Source organism: Pseudorasbora parva, chromosome 21 (assembly GCF_024679245.1).
Source record: "Pseudorasbora parva isolate DD20220531a chromosome 21, ASM2467924v1, whole genome shotgun sequence".
Lineage (NCBI taxonomy): Eukaryota > Metazoa > Chordata > Actinopteri > Cypriniformes > Gobionidae > Pseudorasbora > Pseudorasbora parva.
The window spans coordinates 30772421-30791945 of NC_090192.1; the positions used below are offsets into that span (position 1 = coordinate 30772421).

Here is a 19525-nt window from a genome sequence, read left to right on the forward strand (position 1 = left end):
CTGTGTAGAAGCCATCAGTCATGCAAAGTCACATAAAACAGTCTTGAATTAAATACCTCTTTCCGCAAGAAGAGTTTGCCAGGCATACTGGGGTAGGAGAAGTAGACGCTGGCAGAGAATCTGTGCAATTGGGAGCGAACACTCTCCTCCTCTGACATCCGGCTGAACTGATCTTTAGAAATACACAGAGGGTGAGAAATAAGTACATACGATTATATTGGCAAATATATCCAGGTTACCTTAACATTTGCACAGCTTGCCTTAAATTTGCATATTGGTCATTTCTGATGTGAAGTGCCTTCACACTTCAACGCTCAAACTTTTAAAGTATGATTATGCTTGTTACAAATTAAAGTATGTACACCAGTGTATTATACAAAAGACTAATAGGATGCAAAGATGAATTGAACATATTGGAAAGAAAACACATTTAGTTTGAAAGGTTTCGATTGAAGAAAGACTTGGAAAAAGGACATTTCAATGTTCTTAAATACTTAAAATATGAATTTATCAAAACATGGAATATTTTGATTGCAGAAAAAAAATTATAATCTAGATTATATCTTGATAACATTTTTAAATATCCTGTTTTTCCAACACCTGTAATACTTAAATTAGACAAAGGAAAAGAAACACCTAGAATATTTATCAATCTATATTTAAAATTTCACCTGGGATATTTCAATTATAGGAAGGGAAAAAATAAGAAAATGAACACCTGGAATATGTTTAATACATTTTCATAAATTCCTAATAAATGATGAATGTTTTGATGTCAGAAATAAATAAAATAATAAACATCTGGATTATTTCTTAATCTTTTTTTAAATTATCTATATCTTCTAAAATTGCAAGTTTTTGTACACCTGGAATACTGGGGACAAAACAAACATGTCAAAATCTGTTCAAACCATGTTCAGTTAACTGTGATTAAATAAAACTAAATAATATGATTTGTTTTATTTATTAATTTGTGTATGTATTATTTTATTACAAGACATTGATTCATATTTTAGGAAAACTCCATATTTAATAGGTGACATCACTTACTAAGCCCAGGTGCAGGTGTCGGTGGCGGGTCAGGGATGCTGGGAGGTGGAGGAGGGATGGGGTCACGAACGCGAGGAAGAGCCTGTGAGCGTTGGGAACCGAAGAGATCAGCTAGTGAACGCTGCTTCTGTTTCATATCATTGGAGATGGGCCGAGGGCCATGGGACTCAGGGGCCGGAGGTGGTGGAGAAGACATGTCTTCCCACTGTTTCTACAGCATGAATACATATATGATTTATGGGGAACTTCTGCATCCTTGACACTCAAGCTCAAAAAGGTCAGAAATTATAGTAAAAGACACTGCATTATGGCTTGTCACTTGTCAGTATCATCTACCTTGTGTTGAGAGACAGGTCCCTGAGCTTTGAGAATGGCTAGTGCCTCTTCTTTGGGGTCATTTTTCTTTACAAAGTGCTTGGCTGGAACCCTATGAAGATCAAAGTTCAAAGATCAAAGATCAAACATTATCACACTTCTTGCCATCTGTGAACCACTCTAAGTGCACATGATACCACAGCAACATAACATGCAAGCGAGAAATTTGAGGGGACTTGATTTTATCATAAAACGTGGTCTTTAAGTGGAGCAAGTTATTGCTTCACAAAAACGTGATAAGTAACATGAATAAGAAAAGTAACTATGGTCAATTCCCACCTGACGGGCTCATAGGCTTTCGGTTCTGGAGTGGGCCGGCTCTGGTACAGCTTGATGATCTCTCTAATGTTGCTGGTAGGTTCTGGTTTAGGAGATGTGGGTTCTGGAGGTTCAGGTTCAGGTTCTTGATTATTAGGAGGTTCTGGGAATGGTTTAACTGTGTGAAGAAGAGTTTATGAGCTTTTAGCTACATTATTTTGGATGATGGATATAAAAAAAATGATCACCACAAATTCTGATATCAATATTAATTAATATTAATCAATATTCAATATTGATCGATATTAATTATCACAATAAATGTAAAATATTTATTTCTTTCAAGTTTTAAGGCAGATTTTTTGTTGTAGAAACCATATAGTTAATCGTGGTTTTATCATTAGAACATTACATTTTCATGTTTTGAATCTTAGAAATGCACAATTGACAGTAGCTTGAGTTGGGGTGCATATATATATTTTTTTTTTCATTAACAAAAAACATAACATCTGTAAACATTTTAACAACCTAATTTTTATAGAGTAACATTTGTTATTCCATAGTATTTGGATCATGTTAACCACAGGTAAAACCATGCATTGCACCTCACAACTGTGGTAAAAAGTAATATTGATTCTATGGTGTTTGTTATGAAAAAAGTAGCCTAAAGACATTTAGTATAATACAAATGTACATAACTGCTAAAGCTTAACAAAAATATTGCAATTAAATTCCATTACTACTTTAATACATGTTTGCATTAATAATATATTCTATAATATATATTAATAATATGCAGTTAAACAGGGTAAATGTTGGTGACTTGTGGATTGAAATGACTTCTCACTGTATCGTTTCTCCTGTTTTCTGCATCATTGTTATTGAGAATGTCAGAGCTGTTTCATCTGGCTTTAAACTAGTTTAAATCATGAGGCATTTCATGACAACTCTGCACTGAACTGGAATACTTTTCACTGGATCTCACAGCGCTGTGTAGTGGTCGAGTGATTGAGACGGTCCGCAAGTAAGCATGTTTGCTCTAAGCTCATGCTCAGCTAGGCAAATTGGTACTGGAAGCAGTGAGATGGTCTACAACATGCATAAACATCCGAAACATATATAATTTTGTTCTAGTTTTATTGAGAAAAAATATATCACCCAGCCTTAATTTATAGCAAAGAACACATTATAATGACATAAAAGTGCATTTAAATAAAAAATTAAGGATAGTCCTAGGTAAAATCACAAAACAAACGTCAACCTTCAGTCTTTACTGGAGGAGGTGATTTGGGGTGGGACACTGCAGGTGGAGTGGCGTATATCAGTGGCTTTGCAACCTTTGGTGCAGATTTTGGGCGTGCTTCTGACGTACCTGAAATGCATAAAGATTGTGGAAATCTTATCTCTTTTGCAATTTTGCTACTTATTTTAGACATGTTATTGATTTGGATTTGACAGTGTCCACTCACCAATCTTTTGAAAAAAATCCCTCTTCTCTTGAAAGGACCCCTGATCTTCCGGGGACTCTGTTTTAGGCTGTGTCTTTAAAGAAAATATTAAGAAGTAAGAAGCTGAAGCACTTAATTACTACACTATACAGTAATAGCAAACCATTTCTTTACCTCAGGGCTGCGGGGCTTTGGAGGGGGCTCTGGGGCTTTTTTCGGGGTCTGAGAGATGATTTTTTCTGCCTGGGGGCGGCTTTGGGGTTTGGGTGAAGGTGAGGGTGAGCGTGATGGTGAACGTGCACGTGCACGTGGAGGAGAGCGCCGTCGCTGCCGTGGTGACTTTCTCTGAGACTCCCTCTCACGTTTTCGCATCTCTTCCTGCTGTTGGTTCTGGGACAGTGTCATGGCCTGCATAGTCATCTGCTGAGCCTGTAGAGGAGGGAAAAAAATTATTGAAAGTGACTGATGTGACGTGAGAACATTTTAAAATTGTATATTATAATATTTTATATATAGGTTTATTTGATATATATTGTTTATTAAGTATATATAATATCAAATAAATATAATTTATATCATATTTTATAATACTATTGTTTATATATATATATATATATATATATATTAAAAATAATATATATATATATATATATATATATATATATATATATATATATATATATATATATATATATATATATATATATATATATATATTTAATTTTTGTTAATTTTTTAAAAAAAAATTAACATTTCCTTAATTTCACCTGCTCTAAATGTGTTTTGCGGTGGACTCACCAAAAGTTGAGCCTGTTGATTGATAAAGGCCTGCTGCTGAGCAGCCATTTGCTGTGAGTTGACAGCCGGTGTGGCGGCAGGCATGGCCTGTGGCATGGCCTGTGGCATGGCAGTTGGCATCATCATAGCTACGTCCAAAACAAGCAGTAGGAAAAGGGTAAGCATTTAACATATCATGCTATTAGAAAAGCACAACATGAGCATCAATGATGCTTACGTTGCATGGGCTGCATCATAGGCATTGTAGCAGGCATCATGTTTGGCATCATTGGAGCAGCATAGCCAGCCATGGCAGGATTCATTGGCATTGACATTCCTAAATGATAGGTAACAGGCAGAGTAAACTGTACAGTTACAATATAATCCTAGTGACACAATAATTAATTTCATCATATTTATTGAAATATTTTTTATAATTAAAATTAAATTGAAAACTAAATAAAATATGAATAATAAATAGTATAAATATAGTGTATATATTAATATTGTCACGGTTTAAATCCTTTAATAAACATAATCCAACAACTCGAAACAGTGTGCCATGCACAAACAGTACCGGACCAAGAATGAGTGAGGGTGAGGAACTTAAATACACATGGTGATGAACAAAATAATGAACAGCTGCAATGATTAAATAAATATCCATGGTAACTGATTATGGTGGGAAAAGGAGAACAAAGAAACACAAGTAAACAGGTGATTAAAAATACTGACAGGAATTGATCAGGGAATAGACAGGGGGAAGAGCCATGGTGGAGCTTTGGCTGACAACACACGGATATGAACCCGTGGAAAGTGGAGGCTAAAGGGGTGTAGAGACGGAGTGCATCTTATGGTTTAAAAGTCTGTGGTAGTAGGGAGGTTAAACCCAAAAAATAGGCCTTTAAATTCATTTAAAGTCATGATGCAAAGGTCACCTTTAGTTCGGAAGTACGTTAGGGTCATACAAATAAATGTATCCTAAGACACAAGTGAGATCACACTTTGTATAAGAAATAAACAGTTTTTTTCAAAAATGGCCGTCAATGCGCCGAAAATACTCTAGAGCCCATTACTTTGCTTCTCTTAATGCTATAATGACAAATGTGGTGTCAAAGTGTACATTTTTGGGGTCAGGAAAATTAATAAAATGGGTTTCAAGTTAATGACCATGACAATTATACAACTTAACTATGCAAATTTCACATAAAAATTGTGTCATCAGAGTGACTTTACTTATATTTTCTTTTTAAAAAAACTTTAATTTTGTATTTAAGCAGTGCAGCTACGTCTGTACATTACATTTGTCCTAAGTAGCATGAGATTTCGACCAGTCAGGAGTAGCCTATAGAAAATCAGTTCCTGCAACAAAACATCCCATCTGCACCAGGAGCTGTGACAGCTGTTGAAGGTCAGAGGTGACAGGTTAACACTTTGAGGTTCGTATGACTCATCGTCTCATTCTCATTCTCATGTTTTTAATGTTAGATAATTAATAACTAGCTACCTAGTAACTAGTTAGCTTCATTAAAACTAGGTTGCTACTAACTAGTTAGCTTCATCATAACTGTATTAATTTTTTTGAAGCAAGCACATAGCCTACTATTCCAGGCATTTTAGGAAAAAAGGGTGAACAAATTGCAACAGAATCAAAGAATCCCATAAGGGGAAATTTCCGAAAAAGTATATATCCTAAATATATATATATACCCCAAATACAGCGGGGAAAATAAGTATTTGACACATCAGCATTTTTATCAGTAAGGGGATTTCTAAGTGGACTATTGACACAAAATTTTCACCAGATGTAGCCATCAAGCCAAATATTGAATTCATACAAATAAATTAGAACATTTAAGTATACAAGTTGAGTAATAATAAATAAAGTGAAATGACGCAGGGAATAAGTATTGAACACACTTTATTTAATGCTTTGTAGAAAAGCATTTGTTGTTGATTACAGCTTCTAGACGCCTCTTGTATGTAGAGACCAGCAGTAGTCTGCATTGCTCTGGAGTGATTCTGGCCCATTCTGCCACACAAATGGTATTTAATAATAATAATAATAATAATATATTTTATTTGTAAAGCCCTTTTCATAGTTAAAAACAATCCCAAAGTGCTAGATTTGAAGGTTCGTTGGGCTTCTTTTATGAACTTTGATCTTCAGTTCTCTCCATAGATTTTCTATGAGATTTAGGTCAGGTGATTGACTGGGCCATTCAAGCAACTTGATTTTCTTTCTTTGAAACCACTTCATTGTTTCCTTGGCCTTGTGTTTGGGATAATTGTCTTGCTGAAATGTCCACCCTCTTTTCATTTTCAGCTTTCTGGTAGATGGCAGCAGATTTTTATCCAGAATGTCCCGGTACATTTCTCCATTCATCCTGCCTTCAATAATATGAAGTCTGCCAGTACCCCTTGCTGAAAAGCAGCCCCAAACCATGATGCTTCCACCCCCAAACTTAACTGTTGGTATGGTGTTCTTGGGGTGCTGGGCAGTGCCATTTCTTCTCCAAACATGGTGTGTAGAATGACTGCCAAAAAGTTCAATTTTGCTTTCATCTGACCATACTATAGTCTCCCAATAATCCACAGGCTTCTCCAAATGCTCTTTCACAAACTTTAACCGAGCATCAACATGCTTTTTGTTCAGCAATGGAGTCTTGCGTGGTGAGCGTGCATGGATGCCATGGCGGTTCATTGCATTGCTTATAGTTCTCTTTGAAACAACAGTACCTGCTGATGCAAGGTCTTCCTGAAGTTCTGCCCAAGTGGTTCTTGGCTTTGGAGAACTCTCCTGATTATTCTTTGGACTCCTCGGACAGGGATCTTATGTGGAGCACCTTATCATGGTCGGTTTATGGTGAACTGATGTTCTTTCTATTTCCGGATAATGGCCCCACAGTGCTCACAGGAACATTCAGCATTCTGGAAATGCGCTTATAACCATTCCCATCAAAATGCTTTCCAATGATAAGATTACAAAGATCTTGAGAGAGTTCTTTGCTTTTACCCATCATGAAGTCTTTCCTGTGTGCCTCCTGGGTAATGAGAAGCCTTTATAGGCCATAAATTATAGGACTAAAGCAGCTGATATCAGTTAGTACTGATAGGGGGCAGGGTTTCTCTTTCAATACTGACAGATTTCAGGTGAACTCCTGGCTTTCTATGCCATTTTGCACCTTGTTATCTTCATGTGTTCAATACTTATTCCCTGTGTCATTTCGCTTTATTTATTATGACTCAACTTGTATACTTAAATGTTCTAATTTCTTTGTATGAATTCAATATTTGGCTTGATGGCTACATCTGGTGAAAATTTTGTGTCAATAGTCCACTTAGAAATCCCCTTACTGATAAAAATGCTGATGTGTCAAATACTTATTTTCCCCGCTGTATATCTTATTCATACGTCTATTCATTATTTTTCTCAAATGAATAGGGTAAAAAAATTAACCTTTAGATATCACCATGAAAACTAATGAATTGATTACTTATATCAAGATAAACAAAAAAATGTATTACAAGTTTTTTTTAAATTGTTTGTTAAAATGGAGAAACGGTGCACAATCTAATTTCAGATGTGCTAATTTGCATAAATACCACAACAGATCTAAACATTGGGTACAGCGTTTTTAAAACATTCAGAGATTCAGTCAGTCATTAATTCAAGGTCCACTCAACAGTGAACTTTCAACTGTCACTAAGCTGTCCCTTAGGTAAATTTCCTTTTGTTTTTCCTACATGGATTATTCATTAATACACATTAATAAAACATACCTGGTGATCAACTACAATTTATTGGGAACATCTGGATGTGTGCTGAGCTGTTGTACGACTATTTTTGGTGAAATGATGTCAAGTTTACGATTAGCGAATAGTTTTATTACATAGCTAACACGGCTAGCAGCAGCAAATAACTTTCCTAAGATATGGATACATGGATTGTTTTAGGCATTACACTGCCATGTAGGCTATGTAATTCAAGTCATTAATCTCAAATAATTCAAGACCCCTCTATGACTGACTGAATTTCTGAATGTTTTAAAAACGCTGTACCCAATGTTTAGATCTGTTGTGGTATTTATGCAAATTAGAACATCTGTAAGATTTTGCACCGTTTGTCAAAACAATTTTAAAAAGACCTGTAATAATTTTTTTTGCTTGTCTTGATATAAGTAATCAACTCAGTAGTTTTAATGGTGATATCTAAAGGTTAGATTTTTTACCCTATTCATGTGAGAAAAATAATGAATAGGCGTATGAATAGGATATATTTGGGTCTTTTTCTGAACTTTCTCCTAATGGGATTCTTTGGGGCTTTTTTTCCTTACTCGGGACATATTGAGGATACAAAATCAGTTGAGTTTGATTCTGTTGCAATTTGTTCATGGTTGACCCCCATTTTGGCTTAAAACGCCTGGACTATAAATGATGCTAGCTAGTTAGTTAGCTTCATTATTTGATAGATTTTTACTTTTGTGAATGCTAGTTAATGCTCATATTATCTATCTTATGGTAATTAATAATTAATTATAATTTGTTACATTTATATAGCGCTTTTCTCTCCGCTCAAAGCCCTTTACATGGATGACATTGGGCATTGAATCTCCACAACCAGGAGGTGTTACCTCAACTATGATGTTAAAACAACTTCATTTATTTTTTCAGATTAGCCATAATGGAATGCTGTGACTGGAGTTTATGCTTCCTATGTCAGTCCGCCCTGAAGATTGAAAAAACATTAAATCACTCTTCATCATTCAAGCAGAGAAACAATCCTGAAAGATAAGTTGTTATTTATTAAATTAAGAAGTTGTAACTGTGTGTTTGGCATGTGTTTTTTAATAATAAATTGCATACTTCACCTCTAATTGTCATGGTAAGGACAAAAGTATTGTTTTTTAGTCTTGGAATCTATTTTATTGGACTCCTTGACTCCAAAAATGTACACGTTGATACCAAATTTGTCATTAAAGCTATAACAGAAGCTAAGATATGGGCCTCTCAAGTATGGTCGGCAGCCATTTAAAAAAAATGTGCGTATATATAAGATACAAAATGTGATCTCAATTGTGTTTTAAGATAAATTTATATAAATTTCTATGGCCCTGAGGTACTTCCATACCAAAGGGGACCTTTGCATCATGACTTGAAGTCAAAAGTCACTCAACATCCCTACTATGGCTTGGACAGAGTGACAGCTGAGCTGATCAAGGCGGTGTCGGAAGAACGAGGGAGTCCAGTGGAGCCAACAGATGACAGTCTCTGGTGGAGCAGAGTGAGGGAGGAGCCATGGCGCAGCCAACAGGTAGACGGACCAAGGCTGAGTGATGGGATCAGCGGCTGGAGGAGAATCCAGGGGATCCACTTGCTTGGATGAAGCTGCTTACCGAAAGACCTGAGGCATAACCACGCAACACCATGGTGTTAGGGGAAAAGTCGATGAGCTGATGGGAACCAGCGGAGGCAGGGCTGATGAACTTGCTGCATTATGCAATGGAGATGGGAGAGAGAGGCTGGGTGGTTTCAGCGACAATAACTTAATCTCAGTACAAGATGATAAAACATCCATTCACAATGATGAAGTTTCAGAAGGTAAAGGGCAGAGCAGGGTGGGAAGCATTACCTCAATTTCCCAGTCTATCAAGCACTCATCAGTGTCCAGCTCCACCAATGTCCCCTCTGTCACAGATCTCCGCTCACACACCTGGTCAAACATACTTTGGGGCTAAGGCTCTGGGCTGGATGTGGCTGCAGGCTCAGACTCCTTAGTGGGCACTGGCTCTGGTGGTGGGCATAAGCTTCCCCATCTGCAGTGGTTGGCTGGGCTTTGAGCTTGGCTGCGTGATGAGCATTGGGTCTGCAGTGGCTGTACAAATGTTATCAGTTCGGGGTAGGCAGACTGCAGACACCGAATAACTGCTCTCCATGTTTACTCCTTCAGATCAGGTAAGTCACGAGGGTAGTGAAAATTTGGTCCATCCAGAAAAAATTATTTAAAGTCTCATCATCAAAGTCCGTTCATTCAGAGATCTGGCAAAGTGATCTAGCAAAGTGTGAATTCAAGCAATTTAAGCAAGGGCAATGAACAGTTCGGCTTGAGCCATAATCCTTATTTGGTCTGGTATTCTGTAACAGTTTGAGTACAATAATGAAGAAGAAGGTACAAATGACGACAGTCAGGCGATTAAACAGACTGATAGAAAACTAAACTAAAATTAAGCTAAAATATATAAATAATAATTATATTATATTTATAGACTATATTTCCAAAAGTTTGGGATGCCTGCCTTTACATGCACATTAACTTTAATGACATCCCATTCTTAATCCGTAGGGTTTAATATGGAGTTGGCCCACCCTTTGCAGCTATAACAGCTTTAACTCTTCTACGAAGAGTTAACTCTTTAACTATTTAAAAGAGTTACTATTTTTCAAGTTCCGCCACACCAAACTCACTCATCCATGTCTTTATGGACCTTGCTTTGTGCACTGGTGCGCATTTATGTTGGAACAGAAAGGGGCCACCCCCAAACTTTTCCCACAAAGTTGGGAGCATGAAATTGTCCAAAATGTCTTGGTATGCTGAAGAATAAGAGTTCCTTTCACTGGAACTAAGGGGCCAAGCCCAACCCCTAAAAACCAACCCCACACCATAATCGCCTCTCTACCAAACTTTACACTTGCAGTCAGACAAGTACCATTCTCCTGGTAACCTCCAAACCTAAATATTGTGTAATATTGTCAATTCAGCAAATCATCTTTAAATTGTTTTACATGTATTAGCATTAATAAACACAGCACTCTAAATATCAGCAAAACCATTGGTAGACCACTACACACAAACACACAAATCAAACACATACAAACTGTACCTGTTCCGGTGTACATGCTGGGCATCATACCCCCTCCTCCTCTCATTCTGCGATTCAGCATGGCCATCCGTTCAAAGTCCTATCAATAAAAAAAAACAATAAAAATGCAGATAATAGGTCCTCAAAGATAAAAAGCAATACAAGTAAATCATAGAGTTAATAAGTGCCAAAGCTATGTAGCAAACAATATATCTATGTAGCAAGTGGTAAGCAGGTGTGCTCTGGTAAGCTACGGTGCTTCCTCCCTCCCACTTATCCTATTTTAAAGTTATTTTAATAATAAAATAAAAATCAAACTTTTTAATTATAATTTACTACTAGAAGTTCAATATGGTTTAAATTATAAATCAATAGAAATACTGGTCAGTAACTATTAAATAATGAATTATTATTATTTATTTATTTTAATTGAAAGTAACTGTCAGTATGACTAAGAACTGGAACTGGAAATAATATTTATGTATTTGAACTGGAAATACTGACCGGAGGACCTTGATCAAACACAGGATCAAAGAGGTCATCAACATAAGAATCCATCTGCCGACCTCCAGATCCTAAAAGAAAGATTGTTGCAGGAGTGTCCTTTATAAAGTCAAAGGGAAACTGACATTTTATTTACTCTACAGGGTGAGCCAGTTCCCAACCCTCATACTGCAGCTTTCATTAATCTGGATTTCTTTGATCGTCCCTCTGCAAAGCTATGTAACAGAGCAATGACTCTGTTTGACTCTCTGTCAATTTACTCTGTTTCCTAGTAATGGTTGTACACTTACTCTGTGATGTGGAAGAGGGTTCATATGTATCCCATGGAGATGCTTCAAAATAGGGGAGACCAGGGGCCTGCATAGGGGGAGCAGGTGGAATAAAGTCATCCAGGTCTGTGGTTGCCATCCTAACAACAAGAAAAAATGGATTAAAAGGAATTAAATTATAATTTCACAGACTCCTTTGATTGAACTGCCAGCTACAAATCCCACAGCGGCTTACCTGTTGCCTGTGTCACTAAAGAGGTAATCAGTTTGAGCAGGTTGGTGACCTAAGGGCACATCAGCCTCCACTCCAGCCAGGAGATCCATGACAAAGTCACAGCCAGCCAGGTCGGTCCAGCCCTCCTCAGCCAATAGAGACACAGACCAACCCAGTGTAGTTTCAGTCAGACCTCTGAAAGAAATAAATGTGACATTAATATATTGTGGTATGAACATGCAATTGGTGCGTAAGTGAGATATAAAATATATTGATTGATCTTTATTTTCGAACATGAGAGAATAATAAAAAATAAAATAATGTTCAATCATTTTAAAAAGAAAAAGTAAACATGAAAAATAGACAAATAAAAAATAAAATAAAAACTTACTTTCCTGTATAAACATGCTTCTATCTCATGTACGAAAAAGGAGTAGGAAGAAGTAAAACTTATATACTCCTACCCCTTTAATTCTTGCTTATATAAATGTAAATGTAATAATATTACATTTAATTTTATAATTGTTAAATATATAATTGTATCATATATAATAATTTTATTTAAATGGTAGTATATATTTAAATGTCAACAAACTGAGGAAACAGACTCTTGAATTTAGTTTAACATACAGAGTTATACGTGGTTAATTGTTTGAGAATTTATTGCAATGTTAAAATATATAAATTATCTTAATTAATGTGCCCACAAGACAAAATATCTTAAAGGTCATACAAAATAGGCAAAATATCTTAAAGGTCATACAAAATAGGCCTTTGTTAAAAAAATTGGGGGGTGAAATATGACATATTTTTTTTATTTTTTTTGACCCAAAAAATATAATATATTTATTTATTGGCTACCTGTAGCTAAGAAGCCAAGAAGCCAGTTGTTCCCCTGTGGTCCAAGACTCCACCTCCACAGTTAACCTTTCCTCTAAAAAATAAAAACAGACAACAGATTTAATATTATTTACTCTCTTGGAATGAACAGTGCAACTGGGAATCCAGTATGGTGCAAAAAACTGCAATCCTCACCAAGTAAAGTGTTGACCTCCACAACCATCTTTCCCTTTCTCTGATTGGCTGTCCACTCAAGTTGACTCGGAGGGTGCTTCCTGCAGGCAGGAGAGGGGAGCTGGATGGATGTGAGGAGCTTGTGCTGGCATAGAGAGCGGTACTCCCCTGGACCCCGGTCGGACACATACCTAACGATCATAAAACACACTATTTTTAATTTTGAAAAAAAAAAAAAAGACTTCTGTCTGCCACTGTCTTATCTATTGAAGAATTTGACTTTCTAATTCCTTTAGATTTAAATCTGGGACAATCCGTTTAGTTTATTTAATAAATGCATAGTTGTATAATAAATCAATTGCAGTGTTGTATCAGTATACAGTGATTTAAGCCAATAACCTTCCACTTTAGTATATATGTAGTTGTAAATGCGTGTAAATGTAAGAGTGCAGATTTCAGTTTAATACAGGCTAAACGTGTTTACTAAGAGATCTTTCTTCTCTCAGTGAATCAAAGAAATATCATGTAAAAACTGATATTTATAATTAAAGAAAAAGTAGAAGCATTTAAATATAGACTCCCTACAATTTCTCAACGAGTAGATAATGTAGAATGCTAAATAATAATGACTGTGAACTAATCCCTGATGAGAGCTTTAAAATAAATAAAAATTGAAAAAATAAAACTATGACACTATAACTGAAGACATACTTGAGCAAGGGTTTTTCAAGCGCAGGAGATGGTGTGAAGGCACTCAGACAGCAGGCCAGGAGCAACCAGCCTCGCAGGGCGCTATCCTCTTTATCCCCGTCCCAAGTGAGGTATACCAGTTGGGCTAGAATCTCATCTCGCATGCTGGGCCGAGTTTGGCTCTTCTCCACAATGTAGTTCCCCAACATCTGCTCTTGCCAGCCAGTCAGATCCGAGTCACCCGTGAAACGCAGGATCTAAAGAAGAGCATAGATTAGGAAAGGATTAATTTCAATTCAAACATTTTATACCTGGTTAAAGGTTTAAGTTGAACTTCTGTGGTAGAATATCCATTTAAAACACTAATGCATAACTAATGCATATTTTTATGTGTCAACATTTTAGGCAATGTACTGACCAGTTTGTACATTTCTAAAGCTGTACGGGCATCATCAGGGTCCAGAGACGTCAAAGGCTTCTGAAGCGGGTAACCCTGCGGTTGGCACCATCCGTCCTAAAGAAGAAAAAAACAGATAATTACTGTAACAAATTCAATAAACAGATTCACATGTCTGACAATCAGATATGAAGTGGAAGACCACAAAAGTAGGAAGGAAACTTGCATGTTTTTCATGTTCTACATGCCATCTTACCTTCAGGACTGTGTTGGCATATTGGGAAAAAGGGTGTCTGTCAATGTCTAGGGGCAATGAGAGGTTGTGTTCTGCTTTGACCTTTGGCAGAGCTACTTCAGACACCCCTGATCCTTGAGGACGACCTGAAAGGCATCATTGTAAAATGTATAAAAAAACATGGAATATGAATATTGCATGATGGTTTTACTGATCAGCAGTCGCTAAAACAATGCAATTCTTTCTATTTATCAAAAAATCCCGAGTTCTTTTGAATTGCAATAATATTTCACAATATTAACGTTTTTGATCAAATAAATGCAGCTTTGGTGAGCATAAGATACTTTTATCAAAAACATTTAAAAATCTTACCGACAATAAACTTTTGAATGGTAGGGTATATTCATATTTCAGAAGCTGATTAATTCAACAATTTACAAAGTCAGGAAACGCCATTCATGATCTTGAATTCATTTTATTATGGAAACCTTTTTAGGGTTTGAAAACTAATTACTTTAGACTTTTAACTGAGCAAAATTATACAGCACTTCATCTTAATCAAAAATACTTCAATAATCCCAGCAGTTTTATTGGTTATCAAGTAGCAAGGATCTCACCTGCTGCACTGCGTAATCTGGCCGACAGTTCTGCCGGGATCTCCAAGATTCCCACATCCTTTAGGAAAATATATTATTTTATTATTTAACATATCGAAAACATTTTTTATTATAATTTGTATTATTTTAAAATAATATTTTATCTCTGTGATCTGTAAAAGTATGTACAATTTAGGGCTGCACAATTCATCAAATTTGTAATCATGATTATAATTACGAATGCCACAATTATGTAATCGTTCAAAAAAATGTAATCACAATTACAACAAAAAGTCCATATACATTGATTACATTATTAACATTATAATTCCATGCATATTTTTCATTCAAAGTAAACAGACCAATGTATATTTGACTTTTGAGGCTTAATGCTACAGAAAAATCAATACAAGTTTTTTAGGAAGAGTTTTCAGTTTGTGTATTTTAATATGACACTATGGCATGTAGTCACATCAAACAATGGTATAAAGCTATTCAAATTGTGATAATCGTAATTAATAATGGCAATTACAATTTCAAGGGAATAATCGACTATTATGATTTTTGTCATAATCGTGCTGCCCTAGTACAATATCATAAATCAGATTGATATGGTATGTACATGTACAATCATAAAAAAAACAGGTGGTCAGAGATATTGAGCAAATTGAAAAGAGTATCTCACCATCACCGAAGAGGTAGATCTAGGTTTTGTTGCTTCCTTCACTCTGGTTCTATCACTATGTTCCTAATAAAATCAAAATACAAATGTTTTTTTTTTAAAGGTTTAATATTAAGTTACCCTCTGTCCATTTACCCATTGTAGTGTTTCCTTATTGACTGTAAAATGTATTTTGTAAAGTTATTCCACCCTTTGATTCTACCTGTCCACAGCATCATATGAAAAGGTAAACAGAACTATTCTTAGCAGCTGGGCTCTTTTTATATAGCAGTAAGACCCTCCCTTGACTCGCTCCTCCCCAAACAAAAGAATTACATGAAATATGAGTCACCAAATCCATATTTTATCTTATCATTTAGTATTATCACTGTGTTTGATTGGCCTTTTCTGTTGTTATGTCATTGTTGCCATGATTAAACAAACATCTTTTAAAAAGGCCTGATTTCCATGTAGATAAATCTGGGAGTACTGTGAGGTGTTGACACTAGATATGCTTTGCTTTTTCCAGTGAACCTTTTTATCTCAAATGAACTTCTATTGGACAAGCAAAAATATAACCACACAATGCTGCTTAACTGAATGAGAAGCACATCTCAAACCAGTCTCACCACTCACAAAGTGCTTAACAATTACTACAAAGTAATTTGACAGCAGAGTACATGACAGCTTAGAAGGACATAGTCCAAACTGTATAAAACAATAATGGCAACAAGGAAACAGAACTGAAAGTAGCAGGTTATATAACTTAGTGGATCATTTAAATATAACTCACAAGCAGTCAAAGGTTTGGACTGAATTTTTGTTTCTGATTAACATTTTTTTTTATTATTATTAAAAATGCTTTAATTTTTGTAGATAATTATACAATTAATTTCTTTAAAAGCCTTCCGTGATGCACTTCTTGGAGGCTGAGAGTATGGAGAGCTGGACTTTAAGAAATCCAATTTTTTATGTAATGTCAATCAACATTTTGACATATTTACTTCCATTTATGTTGTGTAATAATTTTATTAACTTGGTTGCACTACATTTTACAACACATGCACTACTTACAGTGTGCTTACCTAAAAAGGTGCTGGGTGATGTAAGGTAACTACATGAGTTAAGGTTAGGTTTAGGGTTAAATTCAGGGTTAGAACCTAGTTATTACCTATTATTGTAATTACTATAATAAGTACATAGTATGTACATATTGAAAATAGTACACAGCATCCTCAAGATTTTAGTCTTGTTTTCCAGGACAAATATCTAAACATTCTTAGTCAAGATACATTTACACTAATTGAACTAAAAGAATGTTTGCAACCAGACATGTGAAGTCCCCCATTGACTTAGTAGACTAGACATTGACTTAAAAAAAAAAACAATACTATGGAAGTCAATGGGTGTCATCAATTATTTTATTATGAACATTCTTTAAAATATATCTTCTTTTGTATTCATCAAAAGAAAGAAACCCATAAAGCTTTGGGACAACAGGAGGGTGAGTAAATGATGACAACATTTTTTTGTTTGGGATATTATACTTTAAGATATTAAGATTTTTAATTAATTAATTAATTGAGTTTATGTGTAAAACATATCTGAAAATATAATATGGGGTCAGGAAAATAATTGTTTTCTCTTTGAATTAACCGTACCTTTCTGACTGTTATTTTTTCTTATTTTAAAAATAAACTCGCTTAATTTTAATTATTTTTTCAGAAAACAAGACTTAAGTCATTGTGCTTCTCAAGTAAATGTATCTTTATTTAAAATGTATGTTTAGATAAGACAAAAAACACTGAGTAAGGAAATCATTTTTTAAGGTGTAATAATAAAGATTGGGTAAGTAAATATAAAATGTGTAAAGGGGAGTGTAAAGCAAAAAAACTAAACCTTTCAGATGCACATTAAAAAGATCCCATTAAACAAACCCTAAAGTCTTACATGTTAGTGATTCAATCTCTTGCTTATTATCCACCCTGAATTCTCTCTGCATGATTAAGCTTTCTGTTTGTTTTTAGCATGTGCAATATGGATAAATATTAAACACTACCTACCTAGGGTGAAATTAAAATGAACATAGCACTGCCCATGTAATGTGCTCTTTGGCTCATGAAATTTGATGAAATCCAAACAGGAAAGATGTGGTGCTTAGTAGAGTCTTGGCAGGAATGAGAAAAAGAAAGTGAGTTGAAAAAGAGAGAGAGCTCTGGGATCAAAGATGAAAGGGCAGGTAGGCGGGTGGAGTTTACCTCACCTAACCGTGACGTGTAAACACTCTTAAATGGTCCATGATCCACTAGAGAGAACAAACATGCTACATGAATCGGAATTATAAAGATGGCTTTAGATAACTTTTTTTTTTACAAGACTGGAAAGCACCACACTTATTTATATTAAATTTCAAATTAAATTTGAATCATTCTCATAGAGAGGTTATGCAATAGAAAACTATGGGTGCCATTTCAAAACCAATAAATTGAATTTCACCATCTCATAAATTCACTTAGCATACAAACGGGCTCAAAGTCCTTCCAAAGAGTAAAATATAGTATACTATTATTACTCATGAGTTCACACTCTGACCTTACACGTAATGTATGGCAGGAATAAGCCCAAAAGCAGCAATCAATGAAACACTTGTTATTGTAATGTAAATCAATAAAACTTGAAATGTATTAGACCGTCATTGCATTATATAAAATATAAAACCAGTTGGCATTCTTTCAATGATTAATATAACAATTTATTACTATGAATGGAATGAGTCAGGCTTGTATTTATTGCATCGTATTAGCCACATAAAGTGATTTTGGTTGCCTAGCAATGGTCATATAGGTAAACAGCTGAAATAGTGAAGAGTATTTATTTGTATGTGTGCAAATTAGAAAAAAAGAAACAAAGAAGAAGCCATGGACATACAGGAAGAAGAATAGAAAGAGCTAGAGATAGATAAAGGGAAAGATAAAAGCTCTCACTCTCCAATGACGTCTCTTAATAGTGTCTCTGGTGATCATTATAGCCGCCCAGAACTGAGTGAAGGACTGTTTCAGCTTCTTGTAGTACTTCCTGTAACAGAAAGAGGGTGCCATTGTCTCAAATTCAACACCATATTAACTTCTGTTTGATCATGCTCTTTAAAATTCAAAATATGAAATCAAATATGAAATCTCTGCACATACCGGGCTTGGTGGCCTCTGATGTGGGACTGGATGACGATAGCCTTTTGTTTAAAGAAACGGAAGTTTCTTCGACAGATGAAGCCACGAATGTTTCTCTGGATGGTGACTGCTGCCCATGTTTGGGTGCTACTCCATTTTTCCTCCACCCGCTGGTACAGAGTCTCCTTCATAAACACCTGCGATGTGCGATCACATTAAGGGGAATCGTTTGAGGGTGGGATCTTTAGTGTCATGATAGTCAGTCAGAATAACTCAGACTGAGGGAAAGAGTTATGTTACGGTACCTTAGTGAGTCCTAGCTGGTACTGGCCTTCCTCTGCTCCTATATTCTCCAGTAAAGTCACTACTTGCTCTTCACAAGACTGGTTTTCTGGTTTCTGGGCTAATAACACACCATACCTGAAATTAGACAAAGAGACAGCGCTAGAAAATGGATCCATAAAAAGATTATGAGGAAGCGAAGGTGGAGTTATTCTACATCACAATTTATAAATCAATTCTGATACTCAGGGTTCTCACACATTTTGACTAATGAAATATTAAATTATACGGTGTTTCTATGACTTTTCCAGCTGTCTCTTCATAAATTAGTACGTAATATTATAAAGCAAAACATAACTACTGAAAATAATTATATTTATTTAATTAATAATTATAGTAATTATATAATACAGTGTGATATAAATATAAATATTTATATATATTCTCTATAGTTATTCCCCATGATTTTTAAATGTAGCTGCTAAAAATGCAGCTCTGCCATCACAGAAATAAATTACATATTACAATATATTTAAATAAAAAATATATTGTGTGAACTGTGTATAATTATTTTGTATATTTGAATACACACACATACATGTATATATTTTAGAAATATTTGCATGTATATGTATGTGTGTGTGTATTTACAAACTTTTATGTTAGATGTGATAAATCGTGATCAGGCATAATACCTAATACCTAAAATCCTAATAGTGTGTTGAGCC

The 19525-nt window shown here is 35.2% G+C and overlaps 1 protein-coding gene across 1 annotated transcript in view; it reads right to left on the reverse strand.

The window, feature by feature from the left end:
• myo15b (myosin XVB) overlaps positions 1–19525 on the reverse strand; it is a 38226-nt gene that overhangs the window by 8217 nt on the left and 10484 nt on the right. The window contains exons 21-43 of the mRNA XM_067429586.1: positions 18821–18935; positions 18537–18712; positions 18333–18423; positions 15373–15435; positions 14709–14766; positions 14113–14237; positions 13878–13973; positions 13481–13716; positions 12791–12960; positions 12617–12689; positions 11777–11950; positions 11563–11681; positions 11273–11343; positions 10790–10868; positions 4172–4245; positions 3930–4061; positions 3306–3560; positions 3153–3225; positions 2945–3055; positions 1705–1861; positions 1387–1477; positions 1051–1261; positions 57–172 (exon numbers count right to left, since the gene is read on the reverse strand). Of these exons, the coding sequence (XP_067285687.1) occupies positions 57–172; positions 1051–1261; positions 1387–1477; positions 1705–1861; positions 2945–3055; positions 3153–3225; positions 3306–3560; positions 3930–4061; positions 4172–4245; positions 10790–10868; positions 11273–11343; positions 11563–11681; positions 11777–11950; positions 12617–12689; positions 12791–12960; positions 13481–13716; positions 13878–13973; positions 14113–14237; positions 14709–14766; positions 15373–15435; positions 18333–18423; positions 18537–18712; positions 18821–18935 (2866 nt within the window). The remainder of the gene's footprint in view (positions 1–56; positions 173–1050; positions 1262–1386; positions 1478–1704; positions 1862–2944; positions 3056–3152; positions 3226–3305; positions 3561–3929; positions 4062–4171; positions 4246–10789; positions 10869–11272; positions 11344–11562; positions 11682–11776; positions 11951–12616; positions 12690–12790; positions 12961–13480; positions 13717–13877; positions 13974–14112; positions 14238–14708; positions 14767–15372; positions 15436–18332; positions 18424–18536; positions 18713–18820; positions 18936–19525) is intronic.